At 43.5% G+C, this 26,836-nt stretch overlaps 1 protein-coding gene across 2 annotated transcripts in view; it reads left to right on the top strand.

Annotated features, from left to right (window-relative positions):
- LOC135908771 (phosphatidylinositide phosphatase SAC2-like) overlaps positions 1-26,836 on the top strand; it is a 233,472-nt gene that overhangs the window by 126,540 nt on the left and 80,096 nt on the right. For both annotated transcript variants that reach the window (XM_065440613.1, XM_065440612.1), the window contains exon 12: positions 23,313-23,383. In XM_065440613.1, coding sequence (XP_065296685.1) covers positions 23,313-23,383 — 71 coding nt within the window. The remainder of the gene's footprint in view (positions 1-23,312; positions 23,384-26,836) is intronic.

Genomic DNA, 26,836 nt, shown 5'->3' with positions numbered 1-26,836 from the left:
AAGTGGTGACCTCCTCTTGGAGCTCAACGATCAGAAGCAATATGAGAAACTACGAAAACTAGTGGCATTTGGGGAGACCCACATATCAGTAACCACGCACCGTACTATGAAGACCACCCGTGGTGTTGTGTCGGATGATGATTTGTTTGAGTTGACTGAAGTGGAACTCCTGGAGGGCTTCAGTGAGCAAAATGTGATCAATGTCAGAAGAAATAAGATGAGGCGAGATGGCAGAGAGATTCAGGCGAAGCACCTAATAATCACTTTTGGTTCAAGTGTCCTGCCCGAGTCAATTGAGGTTGGGTACATCAAGCTCCATGTTAGGCCCTACGTGCCAAATCCCCTCAGAAATTTCCAATGCCAGCATTTCGGCCACAGTTCACAGAGCTTCTAAGGTTGCGAAACTTGTGTGAAATGCAGTGCCCATGAACATACCTCGGCATCTTGCAAGAACTCTCTCCATTTTGTAAACTGTGATGGGGAGCATGCCGCATACTCCCGGTCGTGCCCATCATGGAAAGAAGAGGAAATAGTAACAGTTAAAGTAAAAAATAAAGCACCCGACTTTCAAGGAGGTATGCAGGCGGGTATCCTACCTGTTCAAGAACACCTTTGCCGATGTGACGCGTCAAAGGGTGGCAACACAATGGCTTCCGGCAGCTGTCCGGCACGCACGCAGTGAGCCGGCAGTGACGCCACGTGCCCCCTCCCCCCCCTCCCTCGGCGGCTACAGCTAGTGCTCTTCGGCCACCCCAGAAGGAGGGACCATCAACCTGTGGGCTGGTGGCTTTAAAGGTCTCGTCTGACTTGTCGAGGCTTTCATGTCAAAGGCAGCGTTCGGAAGAGCGCGTCTCCAGTGTCTCGCAAGAGGCAATGGACACAACAACCAGCCAGATGGTGCTGCCAGCGCCTAAAAAGCGGCACAACTCTTGTGATTGCTCCAAAAAAAGACAAAACTCGCATCACAGTGCCTGGAAAAGGCTCGTGAGCTAATCTTTGTCTCTTAAACACACAGCACAAAACACATTTATCGTAATGAAGACACAAATACTTCAATGGAATGTTAGAGGACTTCTTCATAACCTTGACGATATTAAAGAACCCCTACACAAACATACTCCAAAGTTGCTGTGTGTTCAAGAGACATCTGAAGCCTACAAACACAAACACTTTCTTTGAAACTGCACCGTCTTCCGAAAAGACTGCGACGAGTCTAATGCCTCCAGCAGTGTAGCAATAGTTACCAACAAGTCTGTAGCTTGTCAACACACCGCCCTCCAGACGCCCCTTGAGGCACTGTCAGTTCAGGCAATCCTTTTTAATAAATTCGTCACTGTGTGTTCTGTATACATACCCCCTAACTATCATGTCAAAAAATGATTTCTATAACCTCATTGATCAGCTGCCGGACCCCTACATACTCGTGGGTAATTTTATGCCCACAATACGGTGTTGGGAGACTCGCGCTGCGACGTGAGAGGTCAATTCATTGAAAATTTTCTTCTGACCTCTTGGGCCTGCCTGTTTAATAAGAAGGAGCCAACCTATTACAGCATCCAACACAACATGTATTCATCGATAGATCTATCAATTGGCACTGCTTCTCTTCTGCCTCACCTGGAATGGAACGTCATCAATAAACTTTTTGGAAGTGACCACTCTGCAGCAACTTTAAATCTGATAATGGTTCATGAAAACGCTCCCCATCTTCCTCGATTGAAGTTAGCATCAGCAGCCCGGGAGCAATGCAAAGAATCGACTTATCTACCACAAGATTTTATAAGCAATTTTAGTATAGATGAAGTTGTACATTTTGCCGCTTTTCTTATTGACGCAGCTGAAAAGTTTATCCTGCAAACGAATGGTGGTTCACTGACAAGATGTGTTGCCTGGTGGAACAAAGACTAGAGAGGCACGAAAGAGGCAGAATAAGGCATGGGGCGTATTGCGTAGATCGCCAAATGCAGAAAATCTAATTCAATTTAAAAAAGTTAAATCACAGGGAAGGCGGACACGGCGTCAGGCAAAAGAGAAAGCTGGGTGAGGTTCCTCTCAGGTTCATGCACGTAGGAGGCAAAAGTGTGGAATGTGGACGTCCTGTCCTTTCTTAATATCGTCTGTGTAAAACTGAGCGCAATATAACCATGAACGTTCACCAACTAGCCCCCTTCATTGCTTTACTAAGTGTGGAATGGCTTAAGAGAGCTAAAAGGCCAACAAATCCATTCGCTTCCTCTCGTGAACGACCAAGGGAATACCTTGCAAGACGAGGCAGGTTCTCTTGGGGAGTACCTTGAGCGTGTGTCAAGCTTAATCCATTATTCTCAATCCTTCCTTAAATACAGACAAATAGAAGAATGTAAGCCAGTTGTACGTAAATGCAGACAGGATGGACCTTACAACTGGCCTTTCAGTATTGCCGAGTTGAGAGCTGCCTCGATCGCATCAAAAACTTTCACACTGATACACAAGTTACACTACTCGCACTTTTCAACATTATTTGGGCTGCCGGATACCTTCCATCTGCATGTAAAGAAGTTACTGTGGTCCCTGTTTTGAAGCAGGGTAAAGACCCTTCCTTGATGGCAAGTTACCACCCGATAGCTCTCACGAATGGCCTTTGTAAGCTATTTGGAAAAATTATTAATCAGCGACTCATACATTTCCTAGAAATGAACAAAATGCTTGATCCCTATCAGTGTGGCTTCAGAGAAGGGCGCTCCACAACCGATCATCTTGTGTGCATTGAAGGAAATATCCGTGATGCACCTGTACACATATAGTTTATCTTATCCATATTTCTCGATATGGAGAAGGTGTACAACGCAACATGGTGCTACAGAATGTTGAGAGATTTGTCGGGAATGGACATCCGTGGCATGGACATCCGTCTACATGGACGACATTCAAATAGGCTTCAAATCCTGTAACCTCGCAGTGTGTGAGAGACAGGTACAGCAGGGCTTGAAGGTGTCCAAGTGGGTAGACAAAAACTAATTTAAATGAACCCCCACAAAACTCTTTGTGTTCTTTTCACAAGAAAGAGGGGCCTGGTTCCAGATCTTTGTATAGAACTGTGTGGATAACAAATACCTGTCAACAAAGAGCAAAAATTTCTATGTATTATACATGACTCCAGGCTTACTTTCATTCCATACATAAAATTTCTTAAAGCAAAATGTCTAAAAACCATGAACTTACTGAAAATTCTATCCCACAGAACATATAGAATATATAGAACATATAGAATATAGGAAGTGCTTGATGAATCATTACAAGAGCCTAATTCGGCCACGATTGGACTATGGTGCCGTTCTATATAACTCTGCTGCCCCAAGCGCGCTAAAGACGTTAGATCCCATCCACCGTCTAGGTATCTGCTTAGACACTGGCGCTTTCAGAACAAGCCCTATTAAAAGCTTATGCATAGAATCAAATGAGTGGTCCCTCCATCTGCAGAGAACATACATCAGCCTCACATATTTTCTCAAAACACACTCTAATCCTGAACATTCATACTGTAATACCGTTAATGATATGACGCGTGCTACACTTTTCCATAATCGTCCCTCTGTAAGAGCCTTTCTCGCTGCATGTGAGGGAGCTTAACGATGAAATGCATGTCCTACTCCTTGAGCATCCCTTAATGCAGCCAACCAAGCTGTTACCTCCTTGGTAGTGGCAGGTTGTAGAATGTGACTTATCCTTTCTAGAAGCTGCAAAGCGTGCTCCAGAGCTCAAAATCCAAATGAATTTCCTAGAACTACAGTACAAGCACTCCTGCACAGAGTTCTACACAGACAAATCAAAGTCACATGCCAGGGTGTCCTATGCAGCCGTCGGCCCATCCTTCTCAGAATTCGATGTACTGCATTCGGAAACAAGTATATTTACGGCTGAGTCCTATGCACTATTGTCGACAGGGAAGCATATAAGGAAATCAAAACTCCAAAAAGCAATTATATATACAGACTCCCTAAGCCTTATGAAGGCCTTGATGCCACTCTGTAAGCACAAAAATCCAGTACTCCTTGAGCTCTATTCCGTCCTGTGTGAAGCGTATATATCTAACCAGCATGTCATTATATGCTGGGTGCTTGGCCATAGGGCCATCAAGGGTAATGTTCTGGCAGACCAGATGGCCACATCAGTTGCATCGCAAGCTGTTAACCCTACCGCTGCAGTCCCTGTTACAAATCTGAGGCCTTTCTTACGAAATAAACTTTGAAACCACTGGCAATGCATGTGGGACACGGAAACAAATAATAAGCTAAACATGATAAAGCCACAGTTAGGTTTCTGGCCCTCTGCACCAAAATCACGCCGAACAGATGTCCTATTCTGTCATCTCAGAATAGGACATACATTTGGCACCCATAATTTTGTACTCACTGGAAATGAACCTCCAACCTGTGGTAGATGCAGGGAGAGGCTGACTGTCCTCCACGTCCTCCTGGAGTGTTGGGAAGCCGAATCTGAGAGAAAGACATTTTTCCCTAGCACATCGGCAGCGCATTCTTTTTCATCCTGTAATGTTTCTCGGTCCAGAACCATTTTTTGATACGAATGCAGTCCTAGGTTTCCTGAAAGATGTTCTCTTACATGTTATTAGTCCCATACATTCGTAGTGCATCCTCTCTTCAGAGAATGCCGCTGCGATAGTAGTATTGTATAGCACATGCCTCCAGGCCCTTGTGTTTCAAGAGCTCTGGTAATAGTGCTTTAGGCAATTCTTGTATCTGGTATATTTTGTAATATCGTATCATTTTTTCTCAGTGCATTTTAATGCTCATAGTATACGTCATTGGCCGTCAGCATAATCTCATTACACACAGATTTTGCGCACTTCACAGCGACTATTTTTAAGGCCCCTTTACAGCCACGTCACATTAACTTCATAGAACTCATCACTCTACTGCGAAGTCACAAACGCTGGCACGGCACTCTTTGGCCATAACTGGCCCTTGTGCCACTAAACAACACGCATTCATTCATTCATTCATGTTCCGGGACTTGTCCGATGACAACATGCTCTAACATGTCGTCCCACATCCAATGCGTAAAAGGCGAGCCTCTGTCTTTATCATTTGATCCCAGTGACCTCATCAAAAGCTCCCTTCGCCACACAGAAAGCCACCAAGCATGCTCATAAAGCTGCAGCATTGATAAAGTCAATGTGTAAACACGTAGATCATTTATTTGTTTATTTATTTATTTATTTATTTATTTATTTATTTATTTATTTATTTACAGCATACTGCAGACCCTAAATGGGTCCTAGCAGGAGGGGCAACACAAGAAGACGACAATAACAACTACAAAAGCACAGCAAATTACATTACAGTAAACAGAATATATAAAGAATGACACATAGCAGGAACAGGAAATAATAAATCTGCAACTGTGAATAAGCAATTTCGTCAAAGGCATCAATACTGGTTGGTAGATTAGTCGGGAGTAAATTCCTTGGAGTTATTGTGCACAGAAAGAAAGAATATTTAAAAGTATTGGTTCTAGCGTTGTATGGTGTTAGGGATTCTGCGTGATGCTTTCTTGCTAGGCGTGTATTGATGGACTTAATAAATGGATCAAGACTCATTGAGAGTTTGCTATTTTTGATTAAGAAAAGTAACTTCAATCTTTGAATTTTTATTTGTATTTCCAGTGTCTATATGTTATGCTGCACCATGAGAGTGGTGGGAGAATCAGTAGAGCAGTATATGTTAAAGATTAATTGAACAGATTTTTGCTGGATCATTTCCAACGCCTCAATGTTATGTTTTATGTAAGAGTCCCAGACGGTGCATGCATACTCGAGTTTAGGTCTGATGATTGAGGTGTAGGCTAAGAGCTTTGCGCTAGTAGGGGCAGCTTTTAATTTTTGCCTGAGGAGGCAAAGTTTCTTAAAAGGTCATGCATATGTTTGATATATGTTTATTCCAAATAAGATTATTGGTTATAGTAACACCTAGGTAAGTGTATTAACTTCCTCGAGCGGGTGAGATGGAAGGTTATATGAAAATGATAGGCTACTCTTTTTATTGGTAACTTTCATGAAGACTGTTTTGTCATTGTTAAAGGGCCCCTCACTGGGTCGGGCCATTTTGAACTGACAAGTGCACAGCATACATTGCGCGATAACAATCGTGTCTGCAAAGTATTACATTGCTACGCATCACGGAAAGATCTAAAATTCCAATCCGAATGCCGTTGCCCTCTTCACTCGCGGCCGCCACGCTCCAAGCCGGACGGTGACATAATCGTGCCTGTGCGCCTACATAATCGTGTCCGCAGTGCGACGTTGCTCGTCGTGACTCGTGACTTCAAGAATTATTCAAGACAACATCTGTTATCTGTGAAGTCTGTTCCTTGAATTGACGAATTGAAGTTTAGAGAAATAATAAAACACACAAACAGAATGTCTGCATGTTTTTTGTTTTACTTTGCATCGAAGCAAGAGAGATGTACTTCCGCTTCGTCTGCTTGTCCCCACGGTCGTGTGGTCAAGTGCGCCGATACCGAAACTATGCTGTTTTCTACCGTGTTCCAGCACGTGATCATGCTCTGTGATCTGCTTGTTCTGCCTCAGTATTTGTGTAGCACTGAATTATACTGCTACTCATGTTTCCTTATGCACAGTGCACAAAATCGTGCGCTGCATGCACGAGATAAGAGCTCTCGTGCGGCGCGGTCAGCGTAAATACGTAGCGTAGGGGGAAAAAAAAAGTGAGGAGAAAAAAGAATGAAGGCGGGGCCTGTGACATATGCGTCAGGTGATCCTCAAGGTCTGGTATGGGAGAATTCGGAGAAGGAATTTTGCTTTTGAAGGCTAGACGGGGTGAGTGGAGGGTGCGTCTTGCTTGACAGTGGAGCCCACCTGCTGAAATCATGGGTTCGCAGCACTGAAATATTTCTGTATTGGCTATTAATGAACCAAAATTTGCTATGAGGCTTGGTGAGGGGCTCTTTAAGCTTCATGTCCCATTGAATGCACCAGTAATTAATGTTCTGAAGGCTAGGATTAAGAATGACTTGATCTTCAGAAGACTTAATATCATTAAACAATACACAATTGTCAGCAAAAAGCCTAATCTGTACTGGTTCACTAATCATATCAACAATGTCATTTATGTATATCAAAAAGAGTAATGGTCCCAGCGCACTTCCGTGTGGCATGCCAGAAGTGACTGGGAGGTAGCTGAAATAATGAGAATCGATACCGATGAACTGTCCGCGGTTAGGAAGGTAAGCAGACAGCCAGTTAATTATGAAAGAAGGAAACCCAGTAGATTCAAGCTTACATATTAGTTTTGTATGTGGAACAAGGTCAAACAATTTCTTAAAATCTTGAAAAATAATGTCAATCTGCCCAGACCTGTTTAGCGCTTCAGCAAATTTAAGCTATGAACTACAGATGTTAGTTGGGTGACTATTGAAATTCTCTTTCTAAATCCGTGTTGAAATGGAGATAAAATGTGTCTGTCATTTAGAAAGGTGGTTATATAAGTGGCTACAATGTGCTCAAGGAGTTTGCAAGAAGATGTAAGTGATATTGGACGAAAATTTGTAACAGATGATGCGGTGCCTTTCTCAAGTGTTGGCACAATCCGCGCAACTCTACAATCCGAAGGAACACTGGTAGTTGATAGGCTTGCACGGAAAATTATGACAAGAAATTCGAAAATCATTTCACTATAATGCTGCAAGAACATATTTGGAATCCCATCAGGACCAGGAGACACTTTTGTTTTCAGATTCAACAACATGGATAACACGCCTGCAGAAGATACAATGCTTGGTTCGGGAGGACATGATGGAGCTGTTTGCCGTATTTGGGAGTTGAATTAAAAAAAAAAAAAAACGCTCTAAAAATATGTATCAAAATGTTCAGCAATGATTTCTTTATTGGTGACAAGAACGTAATTGTGAATACGTAATTTGGTTGACAGGCTTGTTTTTTCTACACAAGTGTCTCCAAAACTTCTGCAAAGCGTTTTGAATAAAGCTTGGCAGCATGTGTTCAAAGTAATGATGTCTTGAATGGGTCACAGCCTGACACAGTGCAAGTCGTGCAGGTGCTATAGCGTTTCGGCAGACGTGTACATTTTAATCGCTTTAGTTTTCGTTTTAAATGCAAGACCCTATGCGTGACCCAGGGATTTGTTTTGTGCATTTTTTTTATTCTATTGGGAATAAAGTGTTTTATGCAGTATGTGCAGATTTCTTTAAACTTATCTCATAGTATGTACACATCATTTCCTTTAAAATCTCTCAGACATAGGTCAAGGTAATCAAGCACGCTTTTGACCCTGGCACGCATTTTGACCCTGTCTTTTACACAGACAGGCTTTGTAGGTCGAGAATTGTTGGGATTTTGGATGCTGCATGAAAAATACACCATATTGTGATCTGAGAGCCCATTTTCCACCGACACAAGCAAATTTTCAATCGCTCAGGTCATAAGCACCAGGTCAAGTATGGAAGCACAAGTACCCTGGACACGCGTGGGTTTTGTAACTGCATGTTGAAGGTTATGTTGTAACATAATATCAAAAATGTAATGCGTGCCAGGGGCAGAACTGGAAACGGGACAATTCCAATCCAATCTAGGCAGGTTGAAATCGCCAGCAAGAATTATTTTATTGTGAATGTACTTAGACATGTGATCAGCCAAGTCGGGAAAAAAACGTTTGTGGTGAATCAGGTGGTCGGTAAACCGCAAATAAAAGCAAAGACCGGCCCCAGCAGCAGAGTTTTAAAGAGATGCTCTTGTGATCAATAAGATGCGGTAAAACAAAAGCTTAGATACCTTGCTTCACCAACAAAGCAGCATCACCCACCGCCCTTTGATTGTTTGTTGCTGCAGAACACATTACATGACGGAAGGAAAATGTCTTCATCATGTATTTCATGTTTGAGCCAAGTTTCAGTGATTACAACTATATGCGGATTATAATCTAAAATTAGAGCTTCAAGTTGGTCGCTTTTATTTGCTATACTATGGGCATTAAGGTTCAGTAGGCGTAGCTCCTTATTGCTGTAAGCCTGACGTGACCCATTGTCTGAACTGGACTGACGACGAGGCAGTTTGACCCTCGCACACGTGGCGTCATCCCAAGAATAAATTTAACTGCCCACTTTCAGCTTATTGTTTATCAGCATTATTTTCTTTCCATCTTTTTTCTCGCGTTTGGCACTAGCCCAGACTAGCCCAGACGCCTGTCCCGTCTCGCTTGTTATGTGTTGTCTTTTTCGGCGTTACAACCCTCTTTTGGAAAAAGAAGCTTTCTCTTTTGGAGTGTCTCGCGTGAGTAATCGTTTTGAACTGATAAGTTCAAAAGTTCCTTTAAGTTTGTAAGCGTTTTTTATAATTTCCTGTTTTTCATTGTAGTTTTGGAAGAATATTACAACTGGTTTTTGCGTTCCAGGTTATCCTATCCGGCGAATTCTTTAAATCGATTCACATATAATGCTAAGCTTTTCAGTAAATGTATCGACAACTTTGTTTTAGTTCCAACACAGTTTCGCCCGCGTCTTCAGACAACCCAAAGGCCATCAAGTTCAAGTGCCTGCTTCTGTCCTCCAAACTGATGACTTTCGCCTGAAGTGTATTGAATGTTTCCTCAGTGCCCTCTATTCCTGCTACACGGCTTTCCAAGACGGCAAACTTGGAGGTTAAATCAGACATCAGTTTCTCCATGTTTGCCTGTTGTACCCGAAGAGCTACAACCTCGTCTGTAAGTTTATTCTGGCCAGTCGGCAACTGCCTTAGTAGATCTTTCATATTGGAGTCTCCTGTGTTCGGACCGGGATTTAACTGAACATCCCTGCAGAGCATGAGCTTGCACACACTAAACACTTGACAAACGATAGAAATGCACTGATGTGGGCACGGCAGTACCAAGAGACAGCGAGAATCGCTTATAATTGCAGAGTAATAATCACTGACCTGCGTGAAGCAGAGGAAATGCGTGTTAGGCCACATGCCTATACTCGGTCCGCCATGCCCACTGAACTCGGAGGCTTGTGGATAGCCATTTATAGGGGCGTTCAATGACATCACGCCGCTGATAGACGGCACAAAGGTGGTAATGACTTGAGGCACAGAAAGGCAGCAACAGGGCATTGCTGATATGGATGAGGCCGCCGGCATGTGTCATTCATCTTGCTGTGATGGCGTTCCAGCAAGGCTAACCAAAAAAATCTGAGTGAAGCAGAGGAAACGCATGTTAGGCCACATGCCTATGCTCGGTCCTCTGTCTAGCCAAAGTCTAGCCAAAAAAGGAATGGTGATCATGTTTTATTTAGTATTATATGGTGCTTACTAGATGCTGCCATTTATAATTAGCGCCAGCTACTTCTTTTACTAAAGGTCTATTCCAAACCACAGTAACAGTCCAGTCCAGTATACTGAAGTCAACATGAAGTCTGGTCACCTAACTAAACTAAAATCAGGGGGCATAGGAAAACACGGATTAGGGTCACACAAAGGTATGCAAATCTAGGCAATGAAGGCGGCTAAGTCTGATCAAATTGTTTTATGGAACAAGGCCACAACTATCACAACTATGGCAGCTGCTGTGCCGCACACTCAAAGTGTCATATCATAAGAAGCGAACACTGACACCAAGGACAACATAGGGGAAATTACTTGTGCTTAATAAATGAAATAAAAAAAGGATAAACTAATGGAAATGAAAGTGGATGAAAAAACAACTTGCCGCAGGTGGGAACCGAACCCACAACCTTCGCATTTCGCATGCGATGCTCTACCAATTGAGCTACTGCGGCGCCGTTTCCCCATCCACTTTCTTGGGTATTTATGTGTCCTAGTAGAACCCTGGAAGTGTTAGCCAGCGCCACCACTCACAGACCTTGGCGGTGGATGTGGAACGTCCTTTTTGCTGCAGGCATCACGAGAATGTGATCTTTTTGGGTGGTTATGACCATATCTGGATGCATCTTCAGTACCCAGCGTGATAGCAGTTGTCACTACCGGTCACCGAGGGTGCTCGCTGTTAGAGGAAAGACTATTTAAACACCTGCTACAGCCAAGGCCTTTGGGTTCTGGTGCCGAGATGTGGTCGAAACACTCACATCTGCTCTTTCTTCAGGTTTGTCTCTTTTACTGTTATAAGCCAACTAGCACGCATGAAAACTCGGTACCAGAGCCCACCTGGTTGTTACGGCGATTTGTGCTTGTTCGTGCAGGTATCTGTTTCTGTACTGGTGCAATAGATTTTTTGTTTAGAGTAAGATTACTATTAGCTGGTGACGTCGAAGAGAACCCTGGCCCTCTGTTGAAAAAGCAAGAGCATGAACTGATGGAAGCAATATGTTCGTTACCAAAGATATTGGCAGGTCAAGGCAAAATAATTAAACAGTTAGAAACACTGCGAACTGAGCACAAGCAAATCGAAGACAAAATTGGGAATCTAACGTCAAAATTGCCAAATTAGCTGAGGATTTATCTGTTTTGTCTACGCTTGGGGACAGAGAAGGAGTGCAAGCGCAAAATAACCAGCTCTCAAAAGCTATGCGAAACGTATTGATCAATCAGGACGAACTCCAACAATTGAGAGAGCTCACAGGATGGGGTAGCATAATAACGATAAACCAAGGCCCATTATTGTGAAGTTTGGACTATTCAAGGATAAACAGCGTCTTCTTTCTGTGGCTTCGAAACTGAAAGGCAGCAGAATATCGCTAAGTGAAGACTACTCCCAGCAGGTTCGGTGATGTAGAAGCAAACTGATTGCTTATGCGTGGGAACAGAACTCCGGAGCTAGCTATAAGCTGAAGTACAACAAGATGACTTATGAGGGCAAGACTTATATTTACGATGGCACAACGGATTCCGTACGGGAGTACATTCAATAGCAAACAAAGTGTGAGCCGCTGCGGCTCAGAAGAGACACGGCAGATCACCTGTCCATCATCGTTATCACTTGTAGGAGCCTGAAGAATAAAACAGACGTATTCTCTAGCCTTCTGCGCATTTCACAACCAGATATTATCATCGGAACAGAATCGTGGCTCGACCCTGGCTTATCGGATTGTGAAGTGTTTCCATCCGAATACATAGCTTATTGAAAAGACCATAATCACCAGGGAGGAGGTGTGTTCATTCTTGTACATGACAGAATCAGAAATGTACCGTTATACTGTGATGTTTCTTCAGAATGTATTTGGTGCAGAATATCGGTTTTTGGTGGTAACAACCTTGTGGTTTTTACTGGCCACCATCTTCAACAAGCATAGAACCATTTCACAGCCTTGCACGATCACTGTTGGTCTTAACATCGGAAACTATTCTACTTGGGGGTGATTTTAACATGCCTGAAGTTGTATGGCGTGACCGCTATCATGCAGTAATGAGCGCCTCGGCACTTCACTTGGCCTTCATTGAACTAACACCAAACAATGAACTTGCTCAGTTTGTAAATTTCCCAACGCGTTACAGTTCAGCTAAGGACAGTACGTTGGACTTGTTGTTTAGCAACAATGATGATTTAGTTGAAGCAGTTACAGCAGCACCAGGAATAAGTGATCGTGAGGTCGTGAATGCAACAGTAGTGTGCAAGAAGTTACAGGTTAGCAAGAATTGCCCGAGAGAGATTTTTGTGTATGAACAGAGGAATTATCATGCCATAGACGAAGAGTTACACTTATTTCTCACCCGCCGTGGTTGCTCAGTGGCTATGGTGTTAGGCTGCCGAGCACGAGGTCGCGGGATCGAATCCTGGCCACGGCGGCCGCATTTCAATGGGGGCGAAATGCGAAAACACCCGTGTACTTAGATTTAGGTGCATGTTAAAGAACCCCAGGTGGTCAAAAATTTCCGGAGTCCCCCACTACGGCATGCCTCATAATCAGAAAGTGGTTTTGGCATGTAAAACCCCATATCTTTTTTTTTAAATTCCTGCCAGTATTGCTGGAATACAGCAGTCAGTACAGCATAGAAAGATTATGGACTCTGTTCAGAGACAAAATGCTGTCTTTGATCGCTAAATACATTCCCTCGAGAGTGATATCATCTAGACATAGAATGGATAAACCTTGGATTAACAAAGAACTGTGTCTGTCAACAAGAAAGAAGGCCGGAGTATACAAGGCATTCAAGATAGCACCAAGTCAGAACTTATATGACATGCTTAGAACTCTAACTAAAAACTTGAAGCAAGAATTAAAGGCAGAAAAAAGAACATACTTGTCGTTGCTAGCTGATAAAATAAGAGCTAATCCTAAGGAGCTGTGGCGATATGTCAAAAGTAACAGAAAAGACAGTGTTGGCGTTCCGGCTCTCCGGCATGAAAGTGATATGTTAACTGATGACACAAACAAAGCTGATTGCTTTAACGAATATTTTCACTCCGTCTTCACAGCATGTCGTCATACTCCGATACCTGAATTACACGAACAATTACCTCGAATGCGTGACATCGTTTTAAATGAGGCTGGAATTGGGGCTCTGTTGTGCAACATTAATCCTCATTCTGCTCATGGTCCGGATGGTATATCAAATCACGTCTTGAAGCGCTGTTCTCACAGTATTGCTCCTATCTTGGTTGAATTATTTACCAAGTCAATAAATTTTCAAAAATTACCTAGTGACTGGAAAATGGCCAGTGTAACTCCTATATTTAAAAGTGATCATCGTGATTTGGCAAGCAATTACAGACCGGTGTCTTTGACATCTGTTTGTTGTAAAACACTAGAACATGTTATTTACTCTGGTCTTATTAAGCATCTTCATGACCATAATTTTTTCATCCCGACTCAGCATGGATTTCGCTTGGGATTATCCTATGCCACTCAACTTACTGAATTCATACAGGACGTTAAACTCGACTCGACTCGAAACAATAGTACAGAGATAGATGCTATTTTTATTGATTTTCGAAAGGCGTTTGATGTAGTCCCACATGACTTAATTTTGCACAAACTATCATTTCTTGGCCTCCCCGATTCACTTTACGGTTGGATTAAAGATTATTTGTATAAATGGCAGCAAAAAGTGGTTCTGAACGGTGCGACGTCGAGAACGGTTAATGTTTTATCAGGTGTGCCTCAAGGGTCGGTCCTTCGGCCGTTGCTGTTCCTCATATTTATCAATGATTTAAGTGAAAGCTGTGTTTCAAATATCAGACTTTATGCAGATGATTGCGTTGTGTACCATCCTGTGTCATGTGCCAAACATACGAGTGTGTTGCAGTTTGTTCTAAAAAAAATTGGTTCGTGGTGTGCTAAATGGAAAATGGATTTGAACGTAGCAAAGTGTTATCATGTTAAATTTACGAACAAAAAGAAAAAGGTGCCCAATTCATACTCTCTAAATAATGTTTTAGCTCAATGCGTTGACGAAGTCAAATACCTGGGCGTCACTTTAACTGCGGGATTAGACTGGACATCCCACATTGACACAACAAGCGCTAAAGTGTGCCGCCTTTTGCACCTTTTCCAGAGGAACTTCAAGTATGCGCCAAAACCATTGAAGGAAGCTTTGTATCTTACAAATATTAGGCCGGTGTTAGAATACGCTTGCGCAGCATGGGACCCCTTCACAAAAGTTCTTGAAGATAAGTTAGAGCGTGTTCAGAAAAGGGCTGCAAGATTTGTCACGGGCATCTAGGGCTACAAAATTATAGGTTCGCAAATCAGGGAAAATCTAGGATGGAAGTTGCTGTCCACACGCAGAAAAATAATCAGGTTAAAGCTTTTACACAACAGTAACAGCGGTAACACAGGAATCGATAAGAACATATATTTAAAACCACCTCATTATCAATCTAAAAGACGCAACAATTCCAAGAAAATAAGGGCCTACCAAAGTCGTGTTAATGTATTTAAGTTTTCATTCTTTCTGCGAACAATTACAGAGTGGAATTTGCTCCCGGATGAGATAGTGTCTGCACCCGATTTTTCATCTGCCATGGAGAACTTGACGTGAATCTGTTTTAGACAATATTTCCAGTGTGCCGTTTTATACATTGTGTAACAAATTTTATAATCGGATGTTTTTAATATAGGATGTGTTGTCTTTCTTTACTAATTACGATGATTGTATTTTTAATACCACAGATGATATGATGCCGTAGTTCGTGAAATTGACCTTTATGTTTGTAATTAACCCCCCTACGATAATGCCCAACTGGGGCGCTGTAGGTATTTGTTATAAAAAGGCAACTGGTGGGTTCCTGCGGCAAGTTGTTTTTTCATCCACTTTAATTTCTATTAATTTATCCTTTCTTTATTTAATTTATTAAGCACAAGTAATTTCCCCTATGTTGTCCTTGGTGTCAGTGTTTGTTGGCTTTTATGATATGACTAAAAAAAATCAGGCCCCTCGGTTAACCCCCTTTCTTCTTGTTTATTATATAACGAGGGTCTCGAATCCGGCAACATTGATGCCTTCAGGTAGCTTATGTAGGCTTATTGACCAGTTGCCTTCACCCCAAAATGATCACGTTCTCGTGATGCCTGCGGCAAATAGGACATTCCACGTCCGCCGCCAAGGTCTGTGAGTGGTGGCGCTGGCTAACACTCCCAGGGTTCTACTAGGACACATAAATACTCAAGAAAGTGGACGGGGAAACGGCGCCGTGGTAGCTCAATTGGTAGAGCATCGCACATGAAATGCGAAGGTTATGGGTTCGGTTCACAGGTGCGGCAAGTTGTTTTTTCATCCACTTTAATTTCCATTAATTTATCCTTTCTTTATTTCACTTATTAAGCACAAGTAATTTCCCCTATGTAGTCCTTGGTGTAGGTGTTTGTTGGCTTCTTATGATATTACTAATAAAAATCGGGCCCCTCGGTTAACCCCCTTTCTCCCGTTTACACTCGAAGTGTGACACATGGACTGGGTCTGCCATCTCCAGTAGAAAACGTGCTTTCCTCTAATGGCTATAACATCTAAGACAACAACTCTGGTACCTTTTAGAGTGTCCTTGCACGTAAACAGCCACAATTTCAACGCAAAGTGAGGCGACCGCTGAAAAGCAAACTCAAAGCACCTAGGCCGGCTGGCTGGCTATGCGAACCATTTTCCATCTTTGCCAATGTTCAGTGCCACTGCCGACGCAGCAGAGGGAACAAGAACTATCCCCTTCACCTGTCGAGAGGCACGTTCCGCCAGCTACACCTCCTATCCATCGAGCAGCCTTGATTGTGTGAAGCAGGTCAAAACGAGCGAAGGTACTCTGAAGCACTTCTACTGTGGTTTTCGTAGTTTCTTCTTTAAGCGGCACCGCCTCACTCCATTTCATCTCCGCATTCACTAGAACAACCATCATGGGCCCTTCTACTAGACCTGCAAAGTCCACATGCAGCGGAGACCAGTGTTTCTTTGTTTTCAGCCACCATGATGGAACCTGTGTGGGGCAGGTAGTGGCCAACACTCCATACATTGCGGGCAGTGTTAGATACGAGACCTTTTTCTGAGGCTACTTCGAGTTCCCCAGACCACATCGAATCGCGCCACTGCTAAGTAAGGAGCGCAGAAATACGGAAAGCACATTCCAAAGGAGCGCACGTGCAAACAAGTTGAAGGCCCCCACTTCGTACACAGCCGGTGGAGCTATTCACTGCTTGACTCTTCCGGAAAGCGAAGGGATAGCCCGGCACTGTTCCAGGTAACGTGAGTCCTGAAGCAAGACGGCTGTGATGTACCGGGAAGGCCTGGCAGCGTCGCACCGGCCCCTTTTGAAGAGGGCCCTCGGACAATTGGGGCCCAAGCATCGTCCCCGTTCTCCCTTTGTGACGGCGCGTAAGTCAGCATCGTAAGTCAGCTAGGCAAGACCGCAGGGAGCCGCCGGGTGTGACACCACCACACAGGCGGCTACCATTGGCCGAAAATGGCGTCATCTGAGCGGACTCTCCCATTGGCCGAACATGACACGTCTTCCAGACCTCGAAGGGTTTAAAAGGCGCAGACCGGGAGCAGCAGAAGAGCATTCCAGGATTCGTAGAGCATTCCCGGATTCACCTCTCTCGAACTTCTTGCCGCGGGCCGTAGCGTCCGAGTTGCTGCCGGCCCGTAATGACTGTACGACTGACTGTTCATTGACGTCACACTGTAAATAATGTAAAATAAACCCTCCCAAGTTTTTTCATCCCGAAGTCCATCCTCAACTCCTACAGCAGCTTTTTATAACCTTCTCTAGTCATGGTAAAAACTGGGATACCAGAACAAAGTGCAAGCAAGGTTCTTCATTGCCATAATACCAGGATAGGTTTCGTGCAATTCTTGTATCCTTGTATCGTAAATGACCTTGTTGATTTGAGCAAAAGTAAGCTATGGCCCCAGTATATTGGTCTGCTGCTTACTGCCACTTCATGTCTACAAATAAATTTTGCTGGAAGCACAGTTGTTCTAAACTCAGCACCCTTGGCCAGCCATGCAAAATCCATGCCTTCACTTGACGGAACAGTTTGTCTTCACTGGTGCTCACTGCCAACTGCTGACCATACAGGGAACACATTCAAAGCTTGATCGTGTAGTACATATTTCATGAGGATTATTTTCAGTGGGACTTTCTTGATTAGACAAAGACCAGCAGCTCAAGGCATCAACATTAGCATTTAGATGTCTTTTTCGATAGTCCAAGTCATATTGATATGCTGACAAAAGAAGTCACAGTTTTACCCGAAAGACGAAACATTGACTGTGATAGCAAATTAGCAGACAGCCATACGAAGTAAGGATAGTACTACTATTATCGGCCGTATCAACTTGTAAACATTCGCTTGCTGACTTAATTAACAAGCGTGGTGTCAGTGCACACAGCAAGGATGAACACATCACGTTCGATGACTACGGACACTTGCTGTCAAAATGCTGGCGTAAGGAAACGTGGCACCAACAGCAAGCGATGTGACCTTCATGCCGTGTGTCGCTTCAACACAAGGTGAGCGCTGAGAACACATTGCACACACAAAGGTACAGGCCGCTAATGCACCTAGACTCTGCCCCTAACGCAGATCGCTATCAAGATATGGCCATGCAATCACGTGCAGCCGCCACATGTGCAGTTGTAGCCAGAGTAAAATGTCGCTGTCCTGCCTCCCCTCACCCCAGTGCCTTGCAACGTCAGGTGCCTTGGTGCGACGGAAGACAGCGCGTTTCGTCCCCGTTTTTGTTGCTTTCACGCGGGTGAGATAGAGTCGCAATCGTCTGCTCCCCTCACACACTTTCACTCACGCATATAGTGTAGGGCACGTGGTGACGGTGTTATTGCTGTTGGACTTTATACGGAACCTCACGGCAACGGCAGCGGCAGAAATGAGCTTGGAGTGTCCATATAGCTGCTGTCACAATAAAACGATGCCCAGCATTGGGTTCTTTTTCTGAATTTTCGGAATGTGCTTATCCAGATGAAAGAGCCCTGTCAAGGGCTTGTGATCAGTCGTCAGAGTGAATCAGTTGCCGAAAAGATAGTTGCGAAAGTTTGACACCTAGAAAAATAAGGCAAGCGCTTCCTTTTCCAGTCACTGGTAATTGCACTCTGCTGACATCAAGGTTCTTGAGTGGAAAGGTATTGAATAATCTTTCCCATTTATGCGATGCTAGAGCACGTCAGTGCACTAACCGTGTATTGATGCATCGCATTACAGTCAAAAAGTGGCTTTAGTGGGTTATACTGAATGAGAAAATTAGCCCTGTTTATAGCATTCTTAACTTTTGAAATGCACTTCCTTGCACTGGGCCATATTTCCAAGGAACACCTTTTGCCAGCTAGCAATATAATGGTGCTAACATTGTTTACAGGTTGGGAAAGAACTTGGCGTAATATGTGACCAACTTAAGAAAAGATTTCAGCTGGCTTGGCGATGTTGCCATAGGTACCGCTAGTATGACATCCAACTTGTCGTGCAAAAGATGCAAACCTTTCACATTGATGCAGTACCCCAGAAACAACACTCGATTTTTCTGAAACTGGCACTTGGCTTTTTTTCTACTTCAGACAGACTACTTTCCCGTAGCTGCTGGAACACTTGCCGCATTATGGGAACGTCATGCTCCTTTTTTGCTATGATGAAATCATCTGAGTACACTTTGGTACCTAGTAAGCCTTGCAGAACCGATTCCTTGTGGCACTGGAACCGGGCGAGTGCTGGAGCAGTTCCAAATGTGAGGCCATTGTTGCAACAAAGGCCCTTGTGTATGTTGAGCACGGCTATCGTCCTAGGTTCAGTGTTCAGAGGAAACTGATTGTACCCACCACACAACTCCACCGTACTGAATACTTCACCTCTGGATAGCGCTGCAAAGACATTGTCCACTCTAGGCAAGGGGTACTGCTTCAAGTATGTCACTGGGTTGACCATTAATGTGAAGTCCCTGCACAGCCTTATATTATCATTCTTATTATTCCTATTCATCACGAAAACTACTCGCATTGGCCATTCTGACATGCTGACCTAGGAAAGCACACCCATCTTCTATTTTGGCTGACGCTTGCACAAGCATAGCAAAAGGCATGGTTCATGCCTTACAGAAACGAAAATGAGCACCTTCCGTGAAGTACTTTCATGGGTGGACCCTTGCAGTAACCCAGCTTGTTTTTAAAAAATATGCAGAAATTCTTCGAGTAGGGCTTTTACCTGGATGTCTTCACGAATAGAATTTACTCTGGACAAGGTTCTGGTGTCCAGAAGGGACACTCCTGCCTTGTGAAACTGAATTGTACTCCTGCTGCAGAGCACTGGTCCTTGACAGCCTACAACAATTAAAGTGCTGCATACTAACATCGACCCCAACTGTATAGTCTTGGTTGACTTACGGATGGCAAGAAATGGCCTTGTTATGATTGACCTGAATTTCATTGTAGCAAGTCCTGGCAATGTTCCAGCTTGCTGTCCTTTGTAGAGCTAAGCACCCTTCTTTAGTGAACGTAATTTAGTGCACCCACACCCACTCTGTTGAGGATAGACAGGCTTTCGGTCTGTCTTGCCTCGGCTATAATTTGCACTCAAGGCCACACTATTCATCACGAAAACTACTCGCATTGGCCATTCTGACATGCTGACCTAAGAAAGCACACCCATCTTCTATTTTGGCTGACGCTTGCACAAGCATAGCAAAAGGCATGGTTCATGCCTTACAGAAACGAAAATGAGCACCTTCCGTGAAGTACTTTCATGGGTGGACCCTTGCAGTAACCCAGCTTGTTTTTAAAAAATATGCAGAAATTCTTCGAGTAGGGCTTTTACCTGGATGTCTTCACGAATAGAATTTACTCTGGACAAGGTTCTGGTGTCCAGAAGGGACACTCCTGCCTTGTGAAACTGAATTGTACTCCTGCTGCAGAGCACTGGTCCTTGACAGCCTACAACAATTAAAGTGCTGCATACTAACATCGACCCCAACTGTATAGTCTTGGTTGACTTACGGATGGCAAGAAATGGCCTTGTTATGATTGACCTGAATTTCATTGTAGCAAGTCCTGGCAATGTTCCAGCTTGCTGTCCTTTGTAGAGCTAAGCACCCTTCTTTAGTGAACGTAATTTAGTGCACCCACACCCACTCTGTTGAGGATAGACAGGCTTTCGGTCTGTCTTGCCTCGGCTATAATTTGCACTCAAGGCCACACTATTCATCACGAAAACTACTCGCATTGGCCATTCTGACATGCTGACCTAAGAAAGCACACCCATCTTCTATTTTGGCTGACGCTTGCACAAGCATAGCAAAAGGCATGGTTCATGCCTTACAGAAACGAAAATGAGCACCTTCCGTGAAGTACTTTCATGGGTGGACCCTTGCAGTAACCCAGCTTGTTTTTAAAAAATATGCAGAAATTCTTCGAGTAGGGCTTTTACCTGGATGTCTTCACGAATAGAATTTACTCTGGACAAGGTTCTGGTGTCCAGAAGGGACACTCCTGCCTTGTGAAACTGAATTGTACTCCTGCTGCAGAGCACTGGTCCTTGACAGCCTACAACAATTAAAGTGCTGCATACTAACATCGACCCCAACTGTATAGTCTTGGTTGACTTACGGATGGCAAGAAATGGCCTTGTTATGATTGACCTGAATTTCATTGTAGCAAGTCCTGGCAATGTTCCAGCTTGCTGTCCTTTGTAGAGCTAAGCACCCTTCTTTAGTGAACGTAATTTAGTGCACCCACACCCACTCTGTTGAGGATAGACAGGCTTTCGGTCTGTCTTGCCTCGGCTATAGTTTGCACTCAAGGCCACACCCTGAGGTGATGCAGCTGTATGACAACAGACCACGACAGGGAGACTAACCTCCTGCGGAATTCTCCACCAATTGTCTCAGGTATACAGCGATAGACCACGAGAGGGCAACCAACCTCCTGCGGAATTCTCTGCTGATTGTGTCTGCTGTACAGCGAGATGTTATTGCCTTCAAGGCCCCACTGTTAGCAGAACTGCACAATACTTTGACAGAGTCACTACCCTGTATATATCATGTAAATACATTTTCTTCTCATTTTCATCATCATGGTACCTGCCTTCATCATCTCCTGATTTCAGTGGTGAGGCCATTTTGCCCGGTCCTGGCCATATCAGCCTAGAAAACATGATAGTCAAAGCAAAGTTTTTTCCAGAGCTAGCCACCACTTACAGTGCTTCTTGAGTACATTCTTTGGTATCACGCTAACTGGAAATCCCACGTAGACGTTCATATGTAGCTCCCAGCCTTCCCATGTCAAATATTGTTCGACAAATACAGCTGGCGTGCACCCGGTTGCACACCCTTGCCAGGTGCCATTTTAAATCGCACTGGTGGCATGTGGTGTTTCGATGATGGCATGTGTTGACAGCATGAGGGCCGAAGACATTACTTGGTGTCCATGGTCTCTGGTGCTGCTGTTAATGTAGAATGTTAACGCTGCCACCTTCATTCCCTTGTTCAGTTTCTGGCATGCCTCAAAAGCCTTGTGCCTTCTCAGAAGCCATGGTGAATTCTTCTGCCTCTTCTAAAGTCAACTTCCTGCATGTCAACAAGCAGCACTGTTCGTCATTGTCCAGGATTGTGCAAATTATGTGGTCCCATAGCTATGGTCCAGTGTGCTACCAATGTTTCAGCTTTCAGCAAGTCTCCTTAAGTTGGCAATGTAGTCTTGGATGCTGTCCCCTTCTCCTTGCTTGCACATAAAAAAATGAATGGCTGGCTAATATTTCGTTAGCTTGCGATTTGTTGTGTTCCTCCAAATATTTCACGGAATCATCGAAGCTTAAACTGTTGACCATGGTGGCTCGATGGTGTCCTTGCAACTTGTGTATGAAGTTGTCGCTCAGCAAAGATACCAGCAAAGCACAGTGTTTTGCAGGATCTGTTACTTCCTTTTCCTCGAAGTAGGCTTTCAGGCATACATGGCACATACTCCAACTGCCCGCAGTCCTGTCGAAAGCAATTGGGTAAGAGACCATTCTTTAGTGTAGTTAGTAAAAGGATACGCTAGAAGGGGATCCCATCCTCGTCGCCACTAAAGTAGCATCCCAAATGATACACTTGATGGTCTTCAGTAAGAAAAGTGTGGGTATTCAAGATAGGGTGCATGCTCTTATCAATTGTTGGGTGTATTTGCCATGCTTACCATGAAGCGTGCTCTACTGGATGCAATGCAGCATAAACCTGAGATGCACTTTAATTATCCAGCCGCTAATAGCAGTAATTAATCAATGGGGTTTTGCATCTCAAAGCTGCACTGTGGGCTATAAAAGGGCCCCATAAATGGAGGGCTGCAGACAAACAAGAATGTGCGCATGGGTGTTCTTACAACCAGGCACCAAACATGTGATCTCACACTCAGCAGTGGAAATGCCAAGACACTGAACCATCATAGCAAGTATCAGACCATAAGAGTCTCGCAAAAAGTTGCGATCTGCTTTTGCAAAGGTTTTGTTGTGGCCATTTATTTTAGTACATAAACCAAAATCAGTGCAATCACACTGTCCCATCTCTTGAAAGAACTGCTTACCAGTGACGTATTTCTCGTTTTGATGAGTAATTTGGTGCAGTAGGGCTAATTAGATTAATTATTGAATACCAGTGACTTATTTCTTGTTTTGATGAGTAATTTGGTGCAATAGGGCTAATTAGATTAATTATTGAGCGTGTGTGTGTGCTGTTCTACAAAGTGTCAGGTCATGCCCAAAGCAAGTCAAGCTAGTTGCTGTACTTCATGTAGCATTTGTGCATAGCTTACTACACCTTGTGTATGGAAGAGTCTGTTTTTGTTAATGCTGGTATGCCGACAAAATTGAATCTGTGTAGGCATTTCTGCCTAGCTTTTACAAATTTTTGTGACCAGTCTTAAGTGTGTTCCTCTCTCATGCAGGGAGACTTCACAAGGACAGGTTCCAGACGCCTAGCAGGAATGATGAAAGATGGTTACAACTCTGCCAACAGGTGCATGCCTTATTTCCTCCCAGAGTGCAAGCAATTCAGGAGTTTAAAAAGGAACAGCACTATCAATGGCTTTGTTGGGTAGTTGCGTGGCTTACTTAGTATGGGACAGATGGAAGTCACTTTACCAGCACAAGTGAAGTTTGTTGTCATTGCTGACTCTGGTTGAGGTTCACCAACTTTCCAATTGCACCTGAATTTAGTGGGAAAATATATTGGTCTGACGATTGAGCCATGGCCTTAAAGGAGAACTTGCACAAAAATCTTGTTTTTGAGGCTTTCTGCTGCTTTTCTTCTTTTTTTCCAATATTAGATAGTTATTAGCAGCCTAACTATGGTATGCCGTGGGATTATGAATTAGTGGGAATACCCTGTCTCTTTGTGCTGATGCTTGTAACTAAAGTGTGTGTGTGTGTGCATGTGTTTGTGTGTATGTAAGGATCCACTTGCAGAGGGCATAGAAATGAGAGAATTAAAAGAAATACTGTGCAGTGATGTAATCTAAAGTTGTAGTACTTGTAGCTTTTCCCTTCTATCATTTTTTATTTATTCTGTATGGCATATGAGCAGAAAGAATATTTTGAACAATGTATTAAATGGCAGACTAAGGCATCCCTCAGGGGCGTCTGCATCAGCAAATGTCTGGTGTGTTGCACAACCACGGACCCGAGAACATGGGGGTTAACCCCTCCTTCGTTTAACTGTGTGTTGCTTAGCCCTGTCCGGTGAAAGGGGGATCCTGGGGGTTGAGCCAATGCTGAGAGCTTGGAACTTTTGAGGCCCCTTAGGTTGAGGTAACACACCCCTTTGGCGCCAGCTTCACGTAGATGGCACCCCTGGACTAATCTGCCTGGGTGAAATCGGGAGTTGCTTTTTCCTATCCTTCTCTACAATCTTTGTTGTTCTATCTTGCTTTCAATCTTTCCTCTTTGTTACTCTCTTCTGTATTACTTCTGATCTTCTAGGCCACGGGAGTTAATCCTGTGCGAATAGCAAACCTAGGTTGTGCCATATTTGGTTATAGTGGTAACGTACAGCTGGCATTTGCAGGACCTGTTTTTAAAGATCCTGCAGTGTCTCCTTATAGGGCTCCACGGTGGGTGGCTGGTGTTACTGCCCAAAAGTGCACGTTCATTTATGGCTAGTTCCTTCCCCCCACTCCCTGATCACCCACAGAAAAGGGAGCACAGTGACGAAGTTTTCAAACTTTTTGGTAAGCGAACAGAGGTTTTCTCCTTCTTATAGGTAATTCACAGTAAAAGACCAGAAAAACAGTGAGAACCATCTCACCGTTCCTTGTGGCGAAATGTCTCGCAGATGCTATAGGCCCAGTTCATAAATCCACAAAATTGAACAGTGGTGACCTCCTCTTGGAACTCTTCGATAAGAAGCAGCACGAAAAGCTGCCTAATCTAGTCTTCTTTGGAGGCATTTCACTGACTCTTACCCGACGCTGCACACTGTACATTACCCAAGGTGTCATTTTGGACGATCACTTGCTGGAATTGACCTGGACTGAACTTCTAGAGCGATAGAGTCACCAGAAAGTTATCAATTTCAAGCAAATCAAGTTGAGACGTGATGGCAAAGAAATCCAAACAAAGCACCTCATTCTTACCAGAACGTTATCAATTTCAGGCAAATCACAGAGCCCTTTTCGGGCCCTGTGATGTGAAGTTTCTCTTTTTTGGAGTGGTCAACAGATTCTCGCCAGTTCAGTCTAGATTCAGTCTCAACAGATTCTCAACAGTTCAGTCTACAGGTCAGTTCCAGCAAGTGATCGTCAAAATGACACCACGGGTGGTGTTCAGTGTACAGTGAAGCTGTCTATGGCTAGGATCTGGTGGATCACGTCCGTGCATAGATGCACATTTTTTCATACGTGGGCTGATCCCGAAGGTAGTGCAATATCGGGCCGACTCACGGAGGAGGTGAAGCAGGCTTTAAGAACTCCCTATACGTGGGCCGATCCCGTAGATAGGGCAATACCACAGGACCGACCCGCGGCAGAGGTGCAGTTTGCCATTAAGAGGCCCACATACACAGCTTTGCTGGTCATTCTTCTTCACAAAGTGGAAGGGCGCTGAGTTTTTTTTCTCTTAAACACATTGCACAAGTTATCACGTTTATCACAAAGCACGTTTTTTAAAAATATGGGCACTCAAATAGTTCAATGGAACGTCGGAGGTCTTCTTCACATTCTTGATGAGGTTAAAGAACTGCTTCGCAAATTTAATCCCACAGTGTTGTGTGTTAAAGAAGCAAACCTAAAATATATATATGCAAACATATTTTTTCCGACAATATGCTATTTTTCATAAAGACTGCAATTACACTTGTAATGTTCTCACACATCACCAGATACTCAGACAGGTAATGCCATGATTTTATTCTGTTTGACCTCATCTTCCTTGTCTTCTATCTCCTCTCAGTCCCGTCATAACAGAGCTCCTTACCCCCCCCCCCCCCTACTTTATTCTCAACCTTCCTGGGATGATACGAAACTACATTTCCAATAGTGGCCATTTTAACTGCTCAGGAAGGTCCCCCATGATGTAGTCGTCGGAATTCCTTGTTGCCATTTGTATTGACCACCATGATTGAACCCAGCAATGGCACCTTCAATCATTGTATGCCCTTCCGAACTAGCACCATATCATATAAGCTTAAAAAACCATATAACCACCATATAAGCTTAAAAAGAAGCTTTAGCTTGGGTGCTTCTATCTAAATACATCTTAATTTAGTTTTTCTTGGCCACCACTGCAGCAAATTTGGCAAGGTTTGTTGCATTTAAAAGAAAAACTTAAAATCTAGTGACTGTTGGTTTCGAATTTTTGATTTAAGTCGTCAATTTTTTATTAAAACTTGGCGAAAATCGCAAACCAGCAGAAAATGAGACTATGAAGTTTACAACTCTGTAACTCAGCAATGAAAAATGATATCCCAATTCTGTGAATTGCATATAATAGTACATCTAAAGCGGACAAAATTGATAGGTTACACTTGAATCTAAAAAAATTTAGTAATATGAAAATACAGCTCTTACAGAACCCTTGTACACAACGTAACAAATTCACATAAGATATAAAATGACATGGAATTTGTCCGCTTTCAATGATTTAATGGGGGCCGTTTACAGAACCGCGATACCTGTTCTTGATGCAGAACTATTAATTTGTAAACTTTGTGCTTCTAATTTTTTAAAACTTGCGAATTTTGGAAAATCGTTTTAAAAAATTCATGCCCTAAATTGAAATTTTGCTTCCAACAGTCACTAGAATTTAATTTTCTCTCTCAAATGCAACAAATGTAATTAAAATTGGTCCAGGGTTATCTCAGAAAAATGTTTTTTGCATTTTACATGTATTTGAATAGGCTGTGTCGGAGTTGGGCCCGAGCTAAATTGCTCTTAACGTCAGGAAGGCGACTGGGATGTCGGTTGTCAGATCCTCT

Source organism: Dermacentor albipictus, chromosome 1, assembly GCF_038994185.2.
Source record: "Dermacentor albipictus isolate Rhodes 1998 colony chromosome 1, USDA_Dalb.pri_finalv2, whole genome shotgun sequence".
NCBI classification, from domain to species: Eukaryota; Metazoa; Arthropoda; class Arachnida; order Ixodida; family Ixodidae; genus Dermacentor; species Dermacentor albipictus.
The sequence above is the reverse complement of the archived record's forward strand: the minus strand, read 5'-3'. Positions and strand labels throughout refer to the sequence as shown.